The sequence below is a fragment of the Rhinolophus sinicus genome, linkage group LG01 (assembly GCF_036562045.2).
Source record: "Rhinolophus sinicus isolate RSC01 linkage group LG01, ASM3656204v1, whole genome shotgun sequence".
NCBI classification, from domain to species: Eukaryota; Metazoa; Chordata; class Mammalia; order Chiroptera; family Rhinolophidae; genus Rhinolophus; species Rhinolophus sinicus.
Genome location: NC_133751.1, coordinates 170,296,942 through 170,318,751, shown reverse-complemented (window position 1 = coordinate 170,318,751; position 21,810 = coordinate 170,296,942). Strand labels below are relative to the sequence as shown.

Here is a 21,810-nt window from a genome sequence, read left to right as displayed (position 1 = left end):
AGTTGCCATTTATCCTCTGCTCCCATACATACATAGCCTTCCCCATTATCAACATCTGCCATCAGAGTCCATAGTCCACATTAGGCTTCCCTCTTGGTGGTGTACATTTTGTGGATTTGGATACCAGTGTGTAATGACACCATTATTATATCATGCAGGGTATTTTCACTGCCCTAAAAATCTCTTGTACTCCACTTATTCTCCTTCCCACCCCTACCCCAAACCTTGGCAACCACAGGTGGTTTTTTTTTTTGTTTTTTTTTTACTGTCTCCATAGTTTTGCCTTTTCCAAAATGTCATAGTTGGAATCATACAGTATGGCTATTCATTTTTAAAATAATGAACACACCATTTCCATCAAGATGTCTGTGCTTTTAGCGTTTTTACTCAGTAGGTATTTGGCAACGGGTTCTAATTTCCACTGGCTTGTTTTTCCAGGGTCCTCGTGGTCCTCAGGGAATTGATGGTGAACCAGGTGTTCCTGGTCAGCCGGGTCCCCCGGGGCCTCCTGGACATCCGTCTCACCCAGGACCTGATGGCATGAGCAGGGTGAGTGCTGTGCTTTGTTCAGTGTCATATTAGGTAATATGTTGTTTTTGATTTATTGCTATGATTCTAAATTGTGTTAGTTCAGATGTTGAACCTTGACTGTAAGAGCAGCTAAGTGAATGCAGTGCTGCTATGAACAATGGTAAAACTAAGGAATCCACAGGGAATTGTTGGAAAATTCAAAGTAGCTTTTTTTTTTTTTTTTTAAAGTGCTGCTTCAGATTATGTGTATTTTTCAATGTCATTTCTGGACTCTGTGAACTTTGTTCTTTCTGTTGATTCTAAAGGACCACTAACACTGTCACCACTATGAAATGAAAAGAGAGACGTGTCTCTATCCTTTTGCTGTTCTCTAGGTTCAGAATGCTGATGAGATCTCTGTTATGACCTCCACACCAAGGGATGATGACACATCTGTGATGGTGTATGTGAAAGGGCCACTGAGTTGATACTCAAAATGCTATCTCATTATTTCCCAAATTTAGTTTCCTATCAGAAGTAAAAACAAAATGTCTGTACCCACCTCTTTGAATTTTCAGTGGCACGATAGGGATTTATGAGTAGATTGCATAGCATAGCAAGGGAAAAATATGGAGCCCTCAAACAGAGTTTTCTTATTTTCTCTCTTTTTTTATTTTATCACAGTTCATACATTTTTCAACTGATGATAGAAAGAATTGCCAATTTATTTTTTTAAGTGATATGCACATTGTTTTCCCACTAAAAATCTGAAAATTAATAGAACTTCTGGAATGTATATTGACAATTTTAGTCACTTCGGTTTCCAGAGTTTTTAGATGTGAAAGAGAATAGGTAAAACTGTTGCCAATTCTTGGAACATTGAAGGGATCCATTAAAAGGATTATTAAATTTTTATTAACTTACATAAATACAGTTTAAAGCTTATTGGCCATTAACAAAGAAAGAAGAATCTAAGTAAAATAATCTGAAATGGAATCTGGATCTTTAGGACAGCTGTTTTAAAAGCATCTTTTAGGCTATGTTCAGATGTTTGTCATGCTCTAAGCATGGGAAGAAATCAGTTAAAGAGATTTACACCTGAAATTGATTAGCCTGGCTAAGCACTTAACAGAATGATCCATACTTTATCAAGTATCAGACATTTTGCCCATTGCAATAGTTATTCTGAAGCAGCATAGTTATAAAATACTCTGAGGAAGATTGTTGAATCAAAAAGACATACAATGAAAAACAACTTGAAGCTTTTTCCTTGCTTTAAAGTCAAAAGTTTAAAATGATTCTCAGAAAAAAAAAAAATGATTCTCAGATGAGCCATTCTAAAGAACCCAGAGAATGTGCATACATTTCTCAATTTAATAAGTATTTTGATATATGCCTTTTACTGTGAAAATAATGTCAACACATTGCTTTTACAGCCATTTTCAGCTCAAATGGCCGGGTTGGATGAAAAATCTGGACTTGGGAGTCAAGTAGGACTGATGCCTGGCTCTGTGGTAAGTGCAAATCTTACTGATAATTGAAGTACCTGTGGAAAAAAATTATAAAAAGAGAAGATTGAGTTAGCTAGTTAAGCAATATGTGTCTTTTACAACATAGACATCCATTCCCTCATTCAATTTATTTCTCAAACCCCTCTATGTACCAGTTACAAACCCTGTGGTGTTCCACTCAAAACTGTGCAAAATATTTGTTGATGTTAATAAAGGGCTATTTGTATATTTCACTTATTATTTAAAGAAAATAGAGAATTTTGAAACATATAACCACCAGCACCATATCAAAATGTGTGCTTTTTTTAGATAAATAAAGTGACTGTTTATTGTGTTGTTAGAAATAGTGATTTGGTAAAATTTTGAAATGGCGAGTTTTGCCAGTTTTGTTTTCATCATTTTCTACTTGTCTTCATATTCTCTGACTGCCGATGCCAACAACTTTGAAGTTCCTCACTGGCCTCTTCACTGTTCCCATCCTCTTTTGAATTTTTTCAATAGCCAGAAAGTTTCCCATTTTTCTCTGGGGAAGTATTTTAAACAGGGTATTTGGAGCAATACAATCTCACTGAATGTATTAACACTTTTCAAACCAACTCTCCCATACATTTTTGCTCATAACATAATTCAGAAGCATCCCAGATTAATGGAATGTCAGGAAAGAAGAAGCATGAACTCAGACCGCCTAGATAACTACCCCTTCCACCTATCCTCCAGGCCAGTATGATGAGTAACGTAAACATTGTTTGTATATTTTAACTCACTAGCAATATGGTCTCATTCGATGATTATCTCGGGATAATTTTCTGAAATATATGATTTTTCATCCATTTGCAGTTCAAATTACACATGTAGTTATTTTGTTACTGAATCTTTTATTTTCTTACTCTAAAAATCAGATCAATTCCAAACAAAAATTAAAATGTTTGCCTTAAGAACAAACCTGATTTTGATTTAATTGCTTTCACTTTTTAAAGTGTGACATTTAAAAACTTGTGTAGACATAAATTAACAAATTTTTTAAACTGCATTTTCCTTTTCTTCCTTTGGTTATGTCTCAGTGTAATCTTTTCATGTTTAAATGAGGAAAGTCTGTGTGGATATTTTAAGTGTATATTATGAAAGAAAGAAATAATCTGTGAAATTCAGTTCCCTGGATAATTTTGTACTTACATTTAAAATAATCCAGTCATTATTATTGGTGGTTTCATGAGCCTTTAATTCAACTTGCTCATTATAAGAATTATCTACTCTGAAACTGAAGAATTAAACAGACAATTCAATAACTCCTTTATGCCTACCAAGAGTTTTCTTTCGTCAGGTGTTCTGGTTTAACAGAACCATCCCTTAAGCATGCAAGTGTTCTCGTCCCAAAGACATTGGGTGTGTGCAGGCATATTCTTTATTTCTCTTTATGACATTGAGGATGTGTATAAGATCATCCCAAATGTTGTCCTAGCTTTAATCTTCTTGAATTTGGCTGCATTCCAGATGAATACGGATGGAGAATGTCATCGTCTCCTACTGTCAGAGCTTCACTTTTCCAGATTCTAAAGCCGATTCAAGATTTTTAAAATGTTTGATCTAATTGTCATGAACCATTTGCTTTTCAGGGTCCTGTTGGCCCAAGAGGACCTCAAGGTTTACAAGGGCAGCAAGTAAGTCTTTTATAATTAAATTACATACTGTAGCAAAAAAGAAAAAATATAAACGACTCTGTGACATAACTCCTTTTGACTGGTCTTTCAATTGCATATTATAATATTCACTTAGAATGGGTTTTATTCAATTAATTTTCACTCACTTAGAAAAGTGAGTTTTTCAGCATTTCTTCATGGGGCTAAAGTTTTATTGTCTGGCTTCTTTATGTAACTGACTTCTAATACAAAGAATTTTTATCTCATATCATGATGAAAATTCTCATAGTTGGTTATGTGCCAACTCTGAGGCTATGAAATCAGATCATAGAAGGTCATTACTATGTGGTATTATTAGATATAATAGTCAAGGTGATCACTTCGTGGGATCTTTAAAAAGAATACAATGCTAAATGGTAGGAATAGAAAGCATAGTTCTTGTAGAAGAAGCAGGAGGTGGAGGAAGAGAAAATGATTATGGGGATAACTGCCATTGGTTGAACATTCCGTGCCAGCAGTATTCTAGGTTCTTAATATGCATTCATTACCTAAAGAGCTATAAAAGCCTAATGAAGGAGGTACATTATTTTCATTTTGCAGCCTGGGAAACTGAAGTATAGAGAGTAAATAACTGATCTGAAATCACATAGCTGGAGAGGGGTGGAGCCAGCAGCTTGGACAAGTGCACTATACTTCAGAGAATTTAGGATTTACTATTCTGTTTTCTTGTGGTTTGTACATATAATTTGTATATATATAATTTGTTCTCAAATTTAGGGTGGAATTGGCCCTGCAGGACCTCCTGGTGAACCTGGTGAACCTGGACCAATGGTAAATGTCAAGTAAGCATGTAGACCCAGTTAAATATGGGTCCACTATTATAATGGTGTCCTGAATGATTTATTTGACCAGCTCCTTACTAATGTAGCAAGAAATTACAGTTCAGTTCAGGGGCCCTATATTATGCACTGTGCTTAAGCTGTGTTTCTGGTGGCAGCGTATTTAAATTCAGAGAATTTGAATATGGTCAGCAGACAGTGCTGATATATACATTTGTGAAATTAAACTCCGGTTCAGCACATAATCTGGGTGATACACATAAAATTCACAATATTAATAAAGCTGTTTTCTCTTATTTTTTTACTTGTCTCAACAGTATTTTTGATTAAACCATGGGTAGGTATAGATAAATGTAGGTAAATATTTTTTTTCTTTCATTTTGTTTTGTTTTGTTTTATTAGGGTCCAATTGGTGCACGTGGACCAGAGGGCCCTCCTGGAAAACCTGGTGAAGATGTAAGCTGCCTTTCTTCATTTTCCTTTGAAATTTTAAAGAGGCTAAGAAGAAGCTACAGTGTCAACATGAATATTTTTCATTAATTCCCATTTCATTTCCCCCACTTTGGGCTTCCATTAAAGTCAATCAAAATTGGAGAACTCAAAAGGGAATTTTACAAAATCTAGATGTGCTCTTCATTTTGATGGTATTATATTATTAGGTACTGTCTCTTTCTTGCTTTCCTCAGGTTTTCCATTATGATTTCTCCATGAGATACTAGAATTGTTGTCACAATAGCTGCAGCCTTTGCTGGTGGACTCTCTGACCCCTGATCTTAAGGAAAAATACATTACTCTCATAGCAAAACATCATTATGAGGCCTTCATTAAATGATTTTTCAACATGTGTTAGTAAGGTAGTGTCAATATTGCTCTCTGATGTTGAAAAAGTCATGTCTTCAATTGGATTTTTAATTAAAGTTAAGACTCAACTTCAGATTTTAACCTTAAGAACATGTGATCCAAGAACAGGGTCCAACAACAGATTGGCCTTTCTGGATTCTTTTATTAGTTGTCCCAAAGTTGAAGGTAAAACCATGGGTAGGTCAGTCAATTTCTGTGTGATGCTAAACCAAGTAAATATTTTCTCTTTATGTGTACTGTGATTTCTTTAAGCAGATACGTTGAATTTGACTATAAAGAAAATATCTCTGGTAGTTCTTAATATTTTCTTATGACAAGAAAAAAAATGGCAAGCAGTGTTTCAAGAAGCACTGTTTAATTCAGTGCCATATGCTAATATAACATTTCATAGCATATATATATGTAAATTTTGATGTTCATAAAATGCTGAGCTAAGTCAAGCCAGTATAATTTATATTCACTTTTTCTTCTGGACAAATTAAAGAAACCTTCACAAAGTGACTTGCGAGAATGGATTGCCATCAGAAATAGAGCTCAGTGTTTTTACAGTGTTTAGAGCAGGAGTGTCCAAACATTTTTCAATGTTTTTTACCATGGGCCATATTCGGTAAAATACACAAACAGCTGGGCCACTCACTCAAGGTGAAGTACGTATTGCCTCACCTGGTTTATTTAAGTAAACTAAATATATTTTTGGAATTTGCTGCGGGCCAATTAACAATGGATTGTGGACCGCAGTTGGCCCACGGGCCGCAGTTTTGACACCCCTGGTTTAGAGTATTGGAAACGAGCTTTCTAAAGAAGACTTTTTATCTGCAGTTGATTTGGCATCTAGTCTCAGAAGAGAACATTTTAATCCTCCTTTGCTTCCTTGTTTTTTTTTTTTTCCATAAAGGGTGAACCTGGTAGAAATGGAAATCCTGGTGAAGTGGGATTCTCAGGATCTCCGGTAAGTATTAATATTTATCAATATGACATAAAGACGAGCTTTAAAAACTAAAGAACATTAAAATTAGCTTACAATTACATTGCCTGCCTGTGCGTTAGACTCTATCATCAAGATATATTCCTTTCTGTCATTGTGGAACAAGACATTTTGCCAGGGTGACAGCTCATTCCAATCCTCCGCTTTACATTACAACAAATGAATGACCCTCCTAAAGCAGAAACTTATGTCATAACCTAATATGGATTGTCTTCAAACTGAGTATCAATTTTTCAGATAAGTTACCAGTCTGACCTACCTACGTTTTACATCTCAATCCCATTTATCAATTTTTATCTTTTCAATATTTTTATTTTGTATTGTTCACATGTCGAAAACAACAACTTGAAAGAGCAGTTACTGACTTGGTTTTTAAATTGTGGGCAGGATGCCTTTTTGGCTTCTCCCCAAACCCTGATGTTGGCTGAAATTCTCAACTGATGTTCTGGGTCCTAAAAATCTTATGACAAGATACACTGAATGCCAGCGTTCCTACCACAGCTGTTTTCTTCCCCCTGGGCTCACTACAGGGAAGGTCCCTGGCAAGCCATTCCACCCGAGTTCAGGACCACGTCCGCTTGGCTACTTTCCAAACCCAGCTTTCTGTCCTCACTTACATTACTTTGATAGGCCCTCCCCTAGGATGTGCGACAAGGGCCGTGAGGAAAATTAGAGAATGATAAACAAGCAAAAACCCTCTAACATTCCTGCTCTTAAAGTTTCTCCTTATCCAACATCCCCTCAACTGATTTGGCCCCATACTTGTTTATATGACCTATAATTTCCAAATGTTTCTACCACTCAATCCATCCAAGAGTCCTGGAGTCCTCGCCATTTACTTTCTGAAAATTGATGAGGTCCGATGCTAGGATTTTTTTAAACAAATGGATGCTAATCTTTTAAGGGAATTTACAGTGCTCTAAGGATTATTTAGTTTCAAATATAAAAGCAATTCTCCACTCCCTGCTGTCTCTCACTTTCCTTTCCTCCCCCATCCTGGAAAGGCAGTACAGACACAGGCATACGGTTGTCATTAGCACAGATGTTCGTGTTGACCAGTCCAGGCTTGAACCTCCTGTCCTGCTGCACTCTTGCACATTCACAGCATGGGACCCTCCACGGGGAGGAAACGTGCCCTGCCAGCATGTCACAGATGCACTCTGCAAGTGCAGTGCAATGACGTGTGACTGGGCTGCGATGACAGTCTCTGCTCAGCAGAATGAGAGAGTTTTATGAGCAGTAGTCCATCTGGTTCACTTTCTTGTTTTATTAGAGATATGTAATCACATGAGAATTCCCTTGCAGTTCACAAAAACTCAAAAGTTAACTAATTATTTAAAATAACATAGCTCAGTAATTCCCCTATTGGCTTAGATGGATGTGTACTGAGTTTCTTTCCTGCTCAGGATGGAGGGGAGAAAAACCTCAGTAAACCGGAGCATTCCTATGGAAAATCTTAAAGGGAGTTTTTGAAGTGAAAGAATTCCTAAGCACTGTTGTGTAAACAGAAGAATTAGTGGAACTTTATTTGTTCAGAGGGCAATAGTTTGCTGTGCGCTTACTGTGATAACCCCCACCCAGAAAATGCTACAGAAACACTTTCCCTGCAAGCCTTCCAGAGGAATTATTGCTTCGTTTTTCTCAGATGAAGTGCATTTTTTTAGTTACTTATTCATTAATTTCATTAACAGTAAACGAAGGCTGTGGTAATGCAGAATAGACGGGTTTTGCCATCTGTGTAAGGTTGTGCTAGCACAAGAGAAGTTCCTTAAGAAAGGTTTGGGAAAAGTTCTATGAGTTTTAAAAGAAATAGTAAACCATTTCTTCATTCAATTATTTATTCAATAATTATTCATTGTATGCCCACTAGTTAGGCATAAGGCTAAGTGCCAGGGATATGCAGATCAATGATAATGACTGATAATATTTAATAGCATCAATCTATGCTATCAAATGCTCAGTCTGCTGGTGGCAGTAGTAATGGCATCCAATTCAAAGCCTGATTTAATGTAGGCAATGAGGATAAGTGACTAATTACGTCACTGGGTCCTTATCTATTTTAAGAGGGTATGAGGAAAACGGTTTAAGCATCATTTCAAAACAGTTATACCATTTGCATTTGACTTTGTGTTTGATTTCTACACCCTTTTATTATTCAATACGCTTAGATGAATGATGCATAAAATTAACAGAAATTAAGAAATTACTGAGTCAAGGAACCAACCCATTCTCTTTGTATTTGTTGACTCTTCCTTCTGTTGGAGATTTCATGTCCTTAGTTAATTTTTTAAACAATGACAAATCCACAAGCTTCTCCTGAACATTTAACTTTAAAAAATTATCTATTTATTCATTTTAATATAGTCTTTCTCATCATAGTCTACTGCCAATATTTAGAAGTTCAGAGAATATAAAACACATTGGCTTGCTACAAATGAATTTCTTTACCACAAATTAAGTACAATATAAAGGAAAAAATGCATTGTTTTCTTTAAATTCCTCTTCTGATTTTTTTCTATACCTTGACCTCGTTGAGTCAGACACTGAATTCACTCCTATTATTTCCACAGAGAAAATAAAACTGTTTTTTTAGTGTTTTTTGTTACTAATTATAATACAATGACATAATTTGAAAATGTCATCAAATCAATACCTGGCATTAATCCATATCTGGGTAAGTCATGCTTCCATTCCTAACAAGTATTTGCCTTGCTAATTTTTGATCAACTAGATGTATTTTCATAGATAAATGTGTACTGCTCCTTTTTGTCCTGTGCTTTGTTGGTGAAAAATTATGTAACAAATACTTTCTGGGGAAAAAAGTATATTAAGTAATTTCCTATTCTTATAAATGACTCTGAAATGCCTTTCATGTTTTTTTTTCCTTTCTCCAAGGGAGCACGAGGATTTCCTGGGGCTCCTGGTCTTCCAGGCCTAAAGGGTCACCGAGTAAGTTCAATAGTTAGTAATCCTTTCAGATACTGTGGCTTACTGAGCAGGGTCTGCATGCATCACCTTCAAAATATCTCCAAATCCATTCGTCAGTTGTACTTAATGGCTTTGATTGCAGTAGTCATCTGTGGATGCTAAAATCACAATGCTTGTTTTACATTTCCTTTGATTTTTATTTGATTCTATAAAATATATTTTGAGTTCTTTTCTTTGAGTAGACTTTCAAAAAGGTTGAGAATTTGGGAACAGTTTGAGTAACAACTTTAACGTGAGATTTGTTTTCTTAAGTTACTTTCAGTAAGCTTAGTTTTGGTTCTTCCTTTATGCGTCTGAGAATCCAAAAAGCAGTAACATACAAATTTATATTTTTCTTCTCAGGGACACAAAGGTCTTGAAGGCCCTAAAGGTGAAGTTGGAGCCACTGGTTCTAAGGTAATTGTATAATACCTCAGTATAACATTCCTAGAGCATTTTGGTTGTGTTTCAAGTGCCTACAATTTATTTTAGAACCCCCTTAAATAATTCTGAAGGAAAGAGGAGTATAAGAAAACGATTAGTGAAATACATAAATGTATTTTTTCATAGGTGAGTGGTAATAGATTTACCAGGATACATGATGTGACCTAACTTTGTCACCAAGAATAGCCACCATGCCACTGGGTTTCTGCCAATATAGGATGCATGTTGTGTTTATGACATACAGCACTATGAATTCACCTTCTAAAACATTCATTCCTTTTCCTTCTTCAAAAATATCAGAGGTTTAAATGCTTCATTAGCCCCATTATTTAGTGCCATTTTAAATCCAGGTCCTTTCGGGCCACTGTTTCTTCCAAAAATTTATTTATGTTTCCAGAGGGAAAAAGAACATTGAGGAAGCGCAGAGTGCTTTTTAGTGGGAAGTATCATGAGATACATATGTGGAAAAGCATTTGGCTTTACAATTGTTATTTCTATGCTTCGCATAATAGAACGTAAAGGAATATTACAGTCAATTTTAGCTTTGTAAAGTTTTACTTGACCTAATGTATTATCGCAATGGACAAATAATTACTTTTTTGATACTCATTAGTGTGTCTAGGTGTGATAGTTCCATCAATGTTATTTAAATCCCCAGTTTTATTTCAGAATTATTTCTTTAGAAACAAAATTTTCATTGCATTTTGAAAAAAAGGTGATATAATAGACTTTTGAGGTCCTTCATTGAAAGGGTGCCTTTCAAATGTACATTTTGAAAATATGCCTTTAGAATGATACACACATGGAACAAGATGATGTCATATCAGTTATAGGTTTCTCATATTGTAATGTGATCTCATTTTTGCTTTAGGGTGAGGCTGGCCCTACGGGTCCCATGGGCGCCATGGGTCCTATGGTATGTATTAATTTAATTCTTTGTTATTTCTTTGCTTTTTAGATGATATTAAGAGAATGTTTAAATGAAAAAAAGACACAGAAAACATGTTAGCTGGTGAAATAATTTTGATTACCATCTGACAGGCAAGCACACTGTAAGAATTACATCCTTTAAATAGAAAAGTCTTCCTGCATTTCATTGTATTTCTTAACTGTGAGTGTCCTTATTTATTTATTTTTTCTGTACTCAGTGATCAAATCAGGATTCTTATAGATTCAGCCCATTAAAGCTAGATTAAGTGAAATCTGTTTAGGTAAGAGGTGGTAGGTTACATATCTCTGCAAGTGGAGAGGTTTTTAAACCCAAAATGGCCTCAAGGAAATGCTATCTCTTAGTGGCCAATAATGTTGAGTCTCAGTTGGATTGAGTAGCATAATCAAACTACCCTAGAGGTAAAATAAGATGTTTCAAGATATATTTTCTGTCTCTCATCCCCAGGGTCCAAGAGGAATGCCAGGAGAGAGAGGGAGACTTGGGCCGCAGGGTGCTCCTGTAAGTATGTGTCTTAACTCTCTCAAATGCATTGCTGAATATACCTTTTAAATGAGAGTAGCAGTACTTGTTGCCTACTTCTTAATTTTTTTTTTGTTTTTCTTTTGAAATAAACTTAGGTTTGCAGAGAAGTTGCAAAGATAGTATAAAGAGCTCCTATGTACCCTTCCCTTAACTTCTCTTCCTGTTAACATCTTATATAACCAGACTACATTTGTTACCTCTGTATCTTACTACAGAAATTAAGAAAATAATGAAAACATATAGCAGCATGGAATATAATCCATGGAAAAACATAGACTTTGGAATAGTAATAATATTAGAATAATAGGCAACATTTATCAAGCACTTATTATACACTCCGCATTCTTCCAAACGTCTTTATATTTATCACGATCCTAAAAGGTAAGTACTATGAATATACCCTTTTAAAGATTTGAGTCTCTTGATCATCTGCCCTCAATCTATTTGAAATGACATTTTGAGAACTATCCTTGCTGTTTGCCCATGTACCTTGAACCTAGGGGTGTGTGTGTGTGTGTGTGTGTGTGTGTGTGTGTGTGTGTGTGTGTGTGGTGTGTAGCGGGGAGGGGGGCGAGACGGAGGGTTGCCTATTTTATTAAGTCTCTTCATAGCTTTCTAAAGGTCAGACTACACGTGCTAATATTTCAAACTTGCAGTTCATTATATTGCAGTCACTTTGCTTTTGACAATTAAGGGTTGCTACCTCGTCTCTATTATTTTGAGATCCTATCATCTCCATTAGTATAGGAATCTCATGTTTACAGCATCCCCGACTATTATCCCACAGAAGATAACCACCTTGGGGCTTCTCAATGGCACCAAAGTTAGGGCCCTGGTTTGGGAAAAGTGAGACCCTTTCACTGGGCCATTCCTGATCACTTTGGTAAGCAGAGTGTCCTCTGGAAGTGTAGAGAATGTTGTGGAATATAATCAGCTGTCGCCTTATCCGGCCTAACATAATATATCCAATCTAGTATGTTTACTTCTCTGTTTTCTTCTACCATCTGCCAAAGCATTTGTGGCTTTTCCGACTCACTTAGTGTGGGCCATAGCTCTGCAAGAACCATCTCCCACGTTGACGCCATCTCCCAGGGTCTTTATCAGGGTGTTAAATGTGTATCATGGAAGAGTACATCCATATCATTAAAGTTCTCCAACTTCATATTTTGTCCCTTTCGATCCAGCACCTTTAGCACCTCGTCCCATACATTCTCTCTTGGATCCTGCCTCTACATGGTGTATAGAACTTGCAGCTCCTTTGGTATATAGCCTCTTCTCTCTTTTATGAGAAACAGAACTTCCTCAACCCAGTTACTTTTGGATTTTATGCTAGTTATTGGTCTGGTGGCTGGGGGGAGGGGCAGGTGGTAGCTGTGGTGGCATGTGTTTTGTGAAAAAGTAGAGGCTTCTGTCTCATCTCTAGGCAAGAAAGAAGTATAAACTGTTAATGGTGGGAATGGGCCATTATACAGGCCCATGCACTTCAGGCATCTGAGATTTTGAAGTTCTTAAGATATCCCAGGCCTAAACGTCAAGGTCCCCCGTTTCTTCCCATCAAGGTCCCTGGCCATGGCATAGCAGACTTTTTATGTTTTAGAATTCAAACTTCTCAAGAGCTTTTAAACCTTTATCATTAAGTCCTGGGCCTTACCTTCAATGTTTCTTCCCTCTGGTTGTAAAAGATGACAATATGTTTAAATGCTGCCGAGGAGCCTTATACTGATGGTCACTATCAGCCTTTCACTGTCCTCCCCCAGTGGATTCCCTCAACCAGACCCATGCAATTCCATCAACTTTATAGTTGCTATTTCCCCTTAAACTTCTCTAATGCCTGAGCTGTTGTACCCATTGCCCATTCCCTTGTACTTGTGGCCTCTGTCAGTTCGCCTTGGAGATAATATTTACTACGCATCACCACAGCAGGCCAAGAGTGATCCATATTCTGTTTATCACTACCTGATCAGTGAGAAATCCAACTTAAAAATTTCATTTTAGAGTCTACTTTCTTTTACTACTCCTGGCACCAATGGTGCTAAAGTCTTAGGTCAGGTTTCCCAGGAAATAGCATCAAAGCAAAGACTTGCATGCAGGAAATTTATTGGGGAGTGCTTTCAGAAACTACACTCGTGAAGAAATGTATAAAAGAAGTAGGTTTGTCACAGAGAGAAATTAAGTGGTGTTACAATTGCAATGGACACCTCAGTCTCTATAAATCTTCAGTTCCATGGGAACTGTGGAACTGTGATGGCTCTTCAGCTTTGTCTTAAATGTGGGTGAATCCTTGGTAGCTGTGCATTGATCATGGAAAGGGCATAACTTTGGGAGAGCTAACTTCTTTTAGCAGAGGCAACGTGTCGGGAAGAGTCTCAACTGGAAGCCATCAGCTTATGACACTTCCAGCAGTGGTAGAATGATTCCTTCAGGGCTGAAGGGTTATCTGGGTAACACCCACAACATGCATTACTACTTAGTTTCCTTGTGTGTGTTTGTGTGCATGTGTGTGCATGCGTGCTGTAGTTTTTTGTTTTGTTTCATTTCGTTTGTTTTACAAGGAACACATTTCTCGTCTGAGTTAATCTGGCTATTAAGAAGACTGAGGTGTTCAAAATTTCATTGCCTTTGAGCTCATTTTATAGGAAGTGATAGATACATTCAAGTGAAAAGAATAATTTTAATCAGTTTCATTTTTCAATCTTGATTTTTCTTTCCTATTGCTATAAGGATAGATATGTTTATTACTACCATACCAGTGTTGTAAAAATGTGTGTTTTTATTGCTATTAACCAAGTTAAAGTTGTTGTCAGTTAACGTATTATTCTTTAATTTTTAACAAGGAATTTTTTACAAAGGAAATGAATTATGAGCAAATAAACAGAAAATCTAATGTTATCCTATCTTGTCTTTTTTCCTCTTAATTAGGGACAACGAGGAGCACATGGTATGCCTGGAAAACCTGGGCCAATGGTGAGTTGTATTACTTGCATATTCATTAATTAATTTATTCGTTCATTTTTCCATTCATTAACATTTACAGGGCACCTACTGTGTCCCAATCACTTGAAATAAAAAGATGATAAGCACAAAGTACTTGTCTTTGAAAACTGACTTGTCTATCAAGAATGAGAGGTTTACCAATTCATATTGTAGCTGCTATTCAATTATAATTCATATTATAATACTGCTATTACTAACTGATGCAACATAGAACACAACTTGAGGTATGGGAATATAGAAGAGAAAGTACCTCTAACTGTAGTGATGGAAAGATGTCAAAGAAGACTTAAAGAGTAGCAACTTTCAAGCTAAGTCTTGAAAGATTAGTATATAAAATGAACAAGAATACAACATGGTCCATAGGCTGGATAGATGAGAAATATGAGTTCAGGGGAATACTAGGAGGGTAAATCAGATTTGAAATTATTTGCTCTTAGTCCTTGTCTCCCTTGTTACTCATAAAATAGAAACAAAATATAGGAGGAAAAAATAAATGTTATAAGGGGCTTTTTTTTTTTTTTTTTTTTTAATGCAAAACTGATGGAATTAAAATACAGTCTTAAAAGAAGACCAGAATAACCTGGAGTGGAGTTCCTTTTACACTCATTTCCTTAAAATCTAGCCTTTAAATCCATGGTTCTCTATGCATGCCTTCTGAAATGTAGGATAGTGACAAATATCCACTTCTTATCAGCCTGAAAAAAAAATCACTCTAAAATATATAGATGATTCTTAAACATCATTTTTATAAAGCACAGTCCTAGATTTTGGTACAAAGCATAATTTTCTGAAAACTATCTTTAGTACTTGGTTGACACAAAGAAAGCAATTGCAAGAAGCAATTGTTTCAGATAATTTGTGTTTTCATTGACTTACTCTCATATGCTACAGCTAGGAAATCTTACTATGTATAATACCACTGGACATATCTTCTAGTACTATTGTGTTTCCCTCAAAACAAGACTGGATCTTATATTAATTTTTGCTCCAAAAGGCACATTAGGGCTTATCTTCATGGGATGTCTTTTTTTTTCATGTACAAGATACATTTATTCAAATACAGTCAAGTCATCTTCTGGAATATCTTCATAACGTACTAAATGTTTCTGTCTGGCTGACGATCTTAACTGGGGCTTATTTTTGGGGTAGGTTTTATTTTCAGGGAAGCATAGTATTTCATATCAATATCAGAAGGTATTATGATAAAATTATGTTATTATCTTTGTGATTTTAAACTACCGAGTAGATTATTCTATGTGTCAAAATACAGAATTTTGTCAAACAATAAAAGATGACTTAATTAGATATTAATTAAAATATATGTCTGATCATTTCTGGTTCCTTTTAATAGGGTCCTCTTGGGATACCTGGCTCCTCTGGCTTTCCAGGAAATCCTGGGATGAAGGTAAAATGTTAATATATTTATTTCTTGGTTATATGAATCCCAAAGTGAAGAATATCATTTCATTAAATGAAGAGTATGGAAGTTGCTCTCAACTAAGAAAAGAGTCTAGAGTATTCTCAATATCCATTATGGTAGGAAAATAAAATTTAAAAATGTAAGAATGAGATATATACTATGTAGCTAAAAGAGAATTACCTAAAGTCATACAAATGTAATATCAAAGAATCTGTTGCATTAGGTCTCTAACTGCAGACAGTTCTAAACTGCAAGGAATAAGAGCTTAATATGAATTGAAATTCTGTTCTTGGATATAGTGCCTGGCAGTAATAAATAGCAGAATGTTCTAAATAATAGGAGGTTAAAATAAATCAGAGGAGGACAAAGACTGTTCTCTCACACAGGCTGACTTTCACTCCTACCCTCTCCCCCACTCTGCCTTTCACTCCAACCATTTAAAGAAATGGTCTGGGAGGCTGTTTGGCTCTCCACGTGGGAATGGATTAAAATATTATGCTGGGATGATTTACATTTGTAGTGGATCACAATTTGTTCTTTTTCTCAATACTTTGGGTGATAAATTCAAGGATTATAGTAGGAGGTTATTCAGATTATATTAACTAAATTAATGAATAAATTCAGAACACTACTTCCAAATTTTAAACTACACAATATATTTGATTACCCCTCATTCCTAGTTTCTCACTGGCAATAATTTTTTTGATCTTGAAAATGGGATTAACTCACACAATTATGCTGTGCAAATATGACTGCAGTCATGGCAGCCACCTCACTGCTCTAAATCTTGTTTTCTCATGGACTTTTGTTGACGATCAAGTGAGATAATCTATGCAAACCCTTAGCACAGTGCCTGAATCAGAGATGCCCTCAGTATAGGTGAATGCTTCTTGTTAGTAATGCTACTCAAATTGGAGTTGAACTTTGATACAAAAAAAAAAAAAAGTCTGTAGCTGACATTTCAAACATTTCAAATACTCTTTGAAATGTGATAGTCCTCAAGTCAAATTATTCTTGAAGTTCACTCTAATGCCACCTTTAAACTCTATGCCAGAGAGATATGGCTGCTTTAAAATGATGCCCTAAGTCTTTTTACTAACCAGTCCCTTCTTTCACTGAAAACTCACTCAGAACCCAGGCAGGTAGAATCTTCTCTTCTCCCCTATCTGTTCTGCTCCCTGATGTTCTAATCCTGCAGCCACTGACTCTGGCTGGAAGACCCAACCTTCCTGTGTACCCTAAAAAAAATATGCAAAATCCCCTCCCTTTTCATGTGAGACCCTCCACCCTCAATCTGAGCTTTGGCTAGAGAAAGAACGAAAGAATACTCACAATGCCCAGGACTGTGACTTAGCAGAAAGTGGTTTCGGCTCCATCTTGGCATCTAGTTAAGACTTCACTAATAATCAGTTTATACATCAGCTCACTGGGTATTTCCCTTTCTTCCTCGGTATTTCTAGTGTTGGCTGTTGGCTACTGGGACCTGCTTAGTAAAGTAAACCACCTAGCAAAACTCTCCGAAATCATTTCCTTATCCTACCACTAACACCAGCATAAAATGCCCAGGTTTTTTGTTTTTGGCCAGGGTTCTACTATACCTGTAAGGTTCTACCATGGTCTTTGCTCTCTGGATGAAGAATCAACTTCCACATCCAGTTCTTTGCATTTCAATGAAGGGTAATAGGGATTTTATATGTGTTGATACTAATGAGCTCTCTAAAGCTTAGAATTTTAGTTCTAAAATTCCAGGTCCATGTAGTATTGGTCTACATAGGTGTATAATATGTTGGATAAAATACAGAAACTATTTAAGTTTGAATTTCAGTTAAATAAAGAATACATTTTAGTATAAATGTGTCCCAAATATTACTTGGGACAAACTTGTAATAAAATTATTTGTTGTTTATCTGAATTAAAACTTAACCGTGCATCCTGTACTTTTATTTACTATGTGGACCCCTATCTTGAGTTGAAACAAGGGTGGCTCTCAGGTTGCCTTGCTCTGCTCTTCATGCCGCCGGCATCACCACACCTGAAGGAGTGGGAAAGTGAGTCCGCTCTTTAGGCTAGGTTAGGCGCGTTTCCCCTGTAAATCAATTTGTACTCTTGACCCCTTTAAATGTTTGGGGGTAAAATGTAAACCTTCAAATAAGCAATCAACTTTGAACTGCATCACATTTATATTTTTCTTAAATTAACATTTCCCTTTGCACCCTTTAGGGAGAAGCAGGTCCCACTGGGGCTCGAGGCCCTGAAGGTCCTCAGGGGCAAAGAGGTGAAACTGGGCCTCCAGGTCCAGTTGGCTCTCAGGGTCTTCCTGTAAGTTCCTAGTATGTTTAAGGAGTGTCCCAGGAAGCTGGACATGTTTTATAACATCAGAACAAAGCAGTCTATTTTAATATATTCTGTTTAATTTCTGAGTATTTACAACTCATGAGAAAACAACATTTCTCTTATAAACTCTGCAAATTTTGTCTATATTATGGAACTGGTCATGAAAGTGACTTTTTAAATGATATAGTAGTTGATTTTTTTTTTTTTTAATCTTTAAAATTTTTTATTGGGGAATATTGGGGAACAGTGTGCTTCTCCAGGGCCCATCAGCTCCAAGTCATTGTCCTTCAATGTTGTTGTGGGGGGCTCAGCCCAGCTCCAAGTCCAGTTGCCATTTTCAATCTTTAGTTACAGGAGGTGCAGCCCACCATCCCATGTGGGAATTGAACTGGTAACCTTGTTGTTAAGAGCTCGCATGCTAACAAACTGAGTCATCTGGCTGCCCCTCCGGAAGCTCAGGGGCAGCTCATTGTCTTCAATCTAGTTGCGGAGGGTGCAGCTCAGTGGCCCATGTGGGAGTCAAACAGGCAACCCTGTTGCTCAGAGCTGGCGCTCTAACCAACTGAGCCATCCAGCCGGCCCTGTGGTTGATTTCTTTTTTTGTGATATTTTCTGCCTCCTTTTGGAAGATGGGTGGACATCTGAGAATACCGACCTACATATGGCTTAATGTTTCCCAAATTCTTCATATATCTCCTAGGGTACAGTGGGAACAGATGGTACTCCTGGTGCCAAAGGCCCAACGGTAAGCAATTGCATTGATGCCACACGAGGTTCAGATAAACACAGAGTTTTGGCCATTGCATAGACTTCTCACTAGGTCTCAGCTCATCATGTCACTCTCGTATCTTTCTGATAGGGCTCTCCAGGCACCTCTGGGCCTCCTGGCTTGGCAGGACCCCCTGGATCTCCAGGACCACAGGGTAGCACTGGACCTCCAGGAATTCGCGGCCAACCGGTAATGCCCTTTAAAACAACTAGTAACCATTAGTGTAACTGAACTAAGACACCAAGAGAAATATAATTAATGAAATTCAATGAAACGTAGATAATGTGACTTATCTGAATGAGGCAAATGAAGGTAGGAATCTTTGTAAAATGAGAGCAAATGTTAATATACAGTTTAGATGTTTAAATTCAAAGTAGAATGTTACTGCATTATATTAAATTTTTGTGTTTTTCATTTAAAATAATCAGGTCATATCTTCATGGTCGACCTCATAGAATTTTATGAGTGGTTGAATAATAAACATTATAGAAACATTTGCAAGTCAGTATGGGTAAATGTGGAGGTTTAATGGGGATTTATAATGATGATTTGGCTAAAAATGGATTCACCAACTATTTCTTGAGAGTTATTTATGAAGAGAAATTTCAACATATTGTTCATATTTAATGAGTTTCCATATGTTGTAGAAATTATTAGGAAAAAATATGATGAGCTCATAAGAAATAAACACGTTGAAAAGTTGTACTTACATGTGTTTTGCCTTGATATATAAAAAGTAAAACTTTCTTTCCTAGTACTACTTAAAACAAATATTTTGGATTCTGTTCCAAGTGATTTGGTTATGCCGATAAATCTTTTTGAAGTGTTGGTGACAGATTTATTAAAACATGACTGTTGCTGATATTTTAAATTTCATTTTATCATGTTTTCAATTTAGCAATCTGGTTCCTATGACTTAAACTATAATTGGTGTTTGAAGACACAGTTACACAAAACTCTAGAACACAACAAAACCCTAAAACCCTTCTGAGTCAGATGAAATGCTCTGCTTGAAGTTGTCAAACTCTCAATAAATAGAACACAATTATAAAACTATTTTGATTCTAGGTGAACAAGTCTATTTCCTAAAATAAACTCTGAGTAGGTTTATCTATAGAAGTTTCATTGTTTAGTTCTAATTTTTATTATCAAACTGGAGTAATAACTAATTGTGATTATTCTAGTATGCATGATAAAAAACAATATTTAAAAAGTAAATCTTTTGAATACCACTGTAAAATAAACAGACTGCTACCAAATTATACTGAATTTTATAAAAATTCACACACATTCTATAAGATTTACAAAATTTAAAATGATTACATTATGCTGCTGATTCAATACAGACTCAGCTGCGGACATTTTTTCAAGGCCCATTCACTGTAGTTACTTAAAACAGGTTAGACTAGCTAAATATCATGGTTCTTAAAATTTATGATATTTTTATTTTAGGGTGATCCAGGAGTTCCAGGTTTCAAAGGAGAAGCTGGCCCAAAAGGGGAACCAGTAAGGCTTCGTTTTTTTTTTTTTTTTTTAATGATAAGAAGAGCATAAATACATAAATATTGTCTAGAAGTATACAGCTCAAAATGCTTAAATGTTTAAAATAATAACAATGAGAATTATAATCCCTTTGGGTATAAATGGTTTAACTGTTTAATATAGCTTAAAATTTATGACTGGCTTCATTAAATGAATCTTTTGACTATAACTCGTTGAGTGGATTTTTCTGATAACTGCTCTTTTTTTTTTAATAGGGGCCGCATGGTATCCAGGGACCAATAGGCCCACCAGGTGAAGAAGGCAAAAGAGGTCCCAGAGGTGATCCAGGGGCAGTTGGTCCTCCAGGCCCGATGGGAGAAAGGGTAAAATTTGAATAATAAAATAAACTCTTAGAGTTGTGGGGGAATTAAGTGAGTAAGTATTGGGATAGTAAGGAAAACGACAGTAGTTAAGAGAAATTCTTGCAGGTGCAGTGCACAGTTCAATATGGTAATCTGTGAATTAAAGGAGCCAACTAATCATTGTTCATTCATTCACTCAGCTAATATTGACTGAACAAATACTCTATGCCAATTTGTTATATTGGTGCTTGGGATACATCAGTGAATAAGAAGGCTATGGTCCCAGAACTTATCTGGGGACTAATAAACAATAGTTCACTTTAGTGGGGAGGTAAGCAATAAACAAGTCTAGTAAATGCAGTATACACTTAGGAAATAACAGAGTGATGTGGTGGAGAGTAACGTCAAGTATATAACACTAGTGTGACATTAGATTAGATGGTTAGAAATAGGATTTTCTGAGAAGATGGCATTTTAGCCGAGACCTGAAGGTGAGGATGAGCCAGCAAGAGAACTTATGAGAAAGAACATTTTTCAGCAGAGGAAACAGCAGGTGCAAAGCCAGGAAGCCAGAAAGGGCTTGGTGACTTTAAAGATCAGATGAGGTTGCTGTGACTGAAGTATAATGAAATAGGTTTGAAAAGGACAACAACAATATCACCTTACATTTGTATAGAGCTTCAGAGACTTCAAAGGGCTTCATATACACGACAATACTCCTGCATGTCATCATTGGCGTTTTGCTTGTGGTAGATGCTGACACTCCTTTGCCTCTCATATCTAGATATCAGTTTATGTTTAATTTTACAATGAATTGTTAGAATATTTCTGGTTTGAATAATTTTTTGACTCGGTACTTACATATTCTTCGAAATTTTAAATTTATTCTGTATAGTCAGGTTTTTTCTTATACATATCTATTGCCATGTTCGTTTGATCACATCTTCCAAAAACCTTATAGTAATAAAAATTCCTTACTCATTGTATATTACAAAAACATCAACAATTAAGAATCAAATTTTGGTCATTTGTAGGGTGCTCCTGGCAATCGTGGTTTTCCGGGCTCTGATGGCTTACCTGGACCAAAGGTGAGGTTATCCTATCAATGTTGACACTCATGTGGGCCCAGATCCAGAAAAGAGTTGGACACAGGTGTCAGGCCTCATGCCAAATCCCTCTTGTGCAATTTCTGTACTATGGAGGTCTGGGTGTCAGGGGGAG

General features: G+C 36.3%; 1 protein-coding gene across 1 annotated transcript in view; it reads left to right on the top strand.

Annotated features, from left to right (window-relative positions):
* The window catches only part of COL5A2 (collagen type V alpha 2 chain), a 134,367-nt gene that overhangs the window by 80,613 nt on the left and 31,944 nt on the right, over window positions 1–21,810 (top strand). The window contains exons 7-24 of the mRNA XM_019740756.2: window positions 439–549; window positions 1,947–2,024; window positions 3,635–3,679; window positions 4,436–4,489; window positions 4,900–4,953; window positions 6,254–6,307; window positions 9,239–9,292; window positions 9,674–9,727; window positions 10,626–10,670; window positions 11,151–11,204; window positions 14,148–14,192; window positions 15,574–15,627; window positions 17,863–17,961; window positions 18,677–18,721; window positions 18,836–18,934; window positions 20,198–20,251; window positions 20,503–20,610; window positions 21,624–21,677. Coding sequence (XP_019596315.1) covers window positions 439–549; window positions 1,947–2,024; window positions 3,635–3,679; window positions 4,436–4,489; window positions 4,900–4,953; window positions 6,254–6,307; window positions 9,239–9,292; window positions 9,674–9,727; window positions 10,626–10,670; window positions 11,151–11,204; window positions 14,148–14,192; window positions 15,574–15,627; window positions 17,863–17,961; window positions 18,677–18,721; window positions 18,836–18,934; window positions 20,198–20,251; window positions 20,503–20,610; window positions 21,624–21,677 — 1,161 coding nt within the window. The remainder of the gene's footprint in view (window positions 1–438; window positions 550–1,946; window positions 2,025–3,634; window positions 3,680–4,435; window positions 4,490–4,899; window positions 4,954–6,253; window positions 6,308–9,238; window positions 9,293–9,673; window positions 9,728–10,625; window positions 10,671–11,150; window positions 11,205–14,147; window positions 14,193–15,573; window positions 15,628–17,862; window positions 17,962–18,676; window positions 18,722–18,835; window positions 18,935–20,197; window positions 20,252–20,502; window positions 20,611–21,623; window positions 21,678–21,810) is intronic.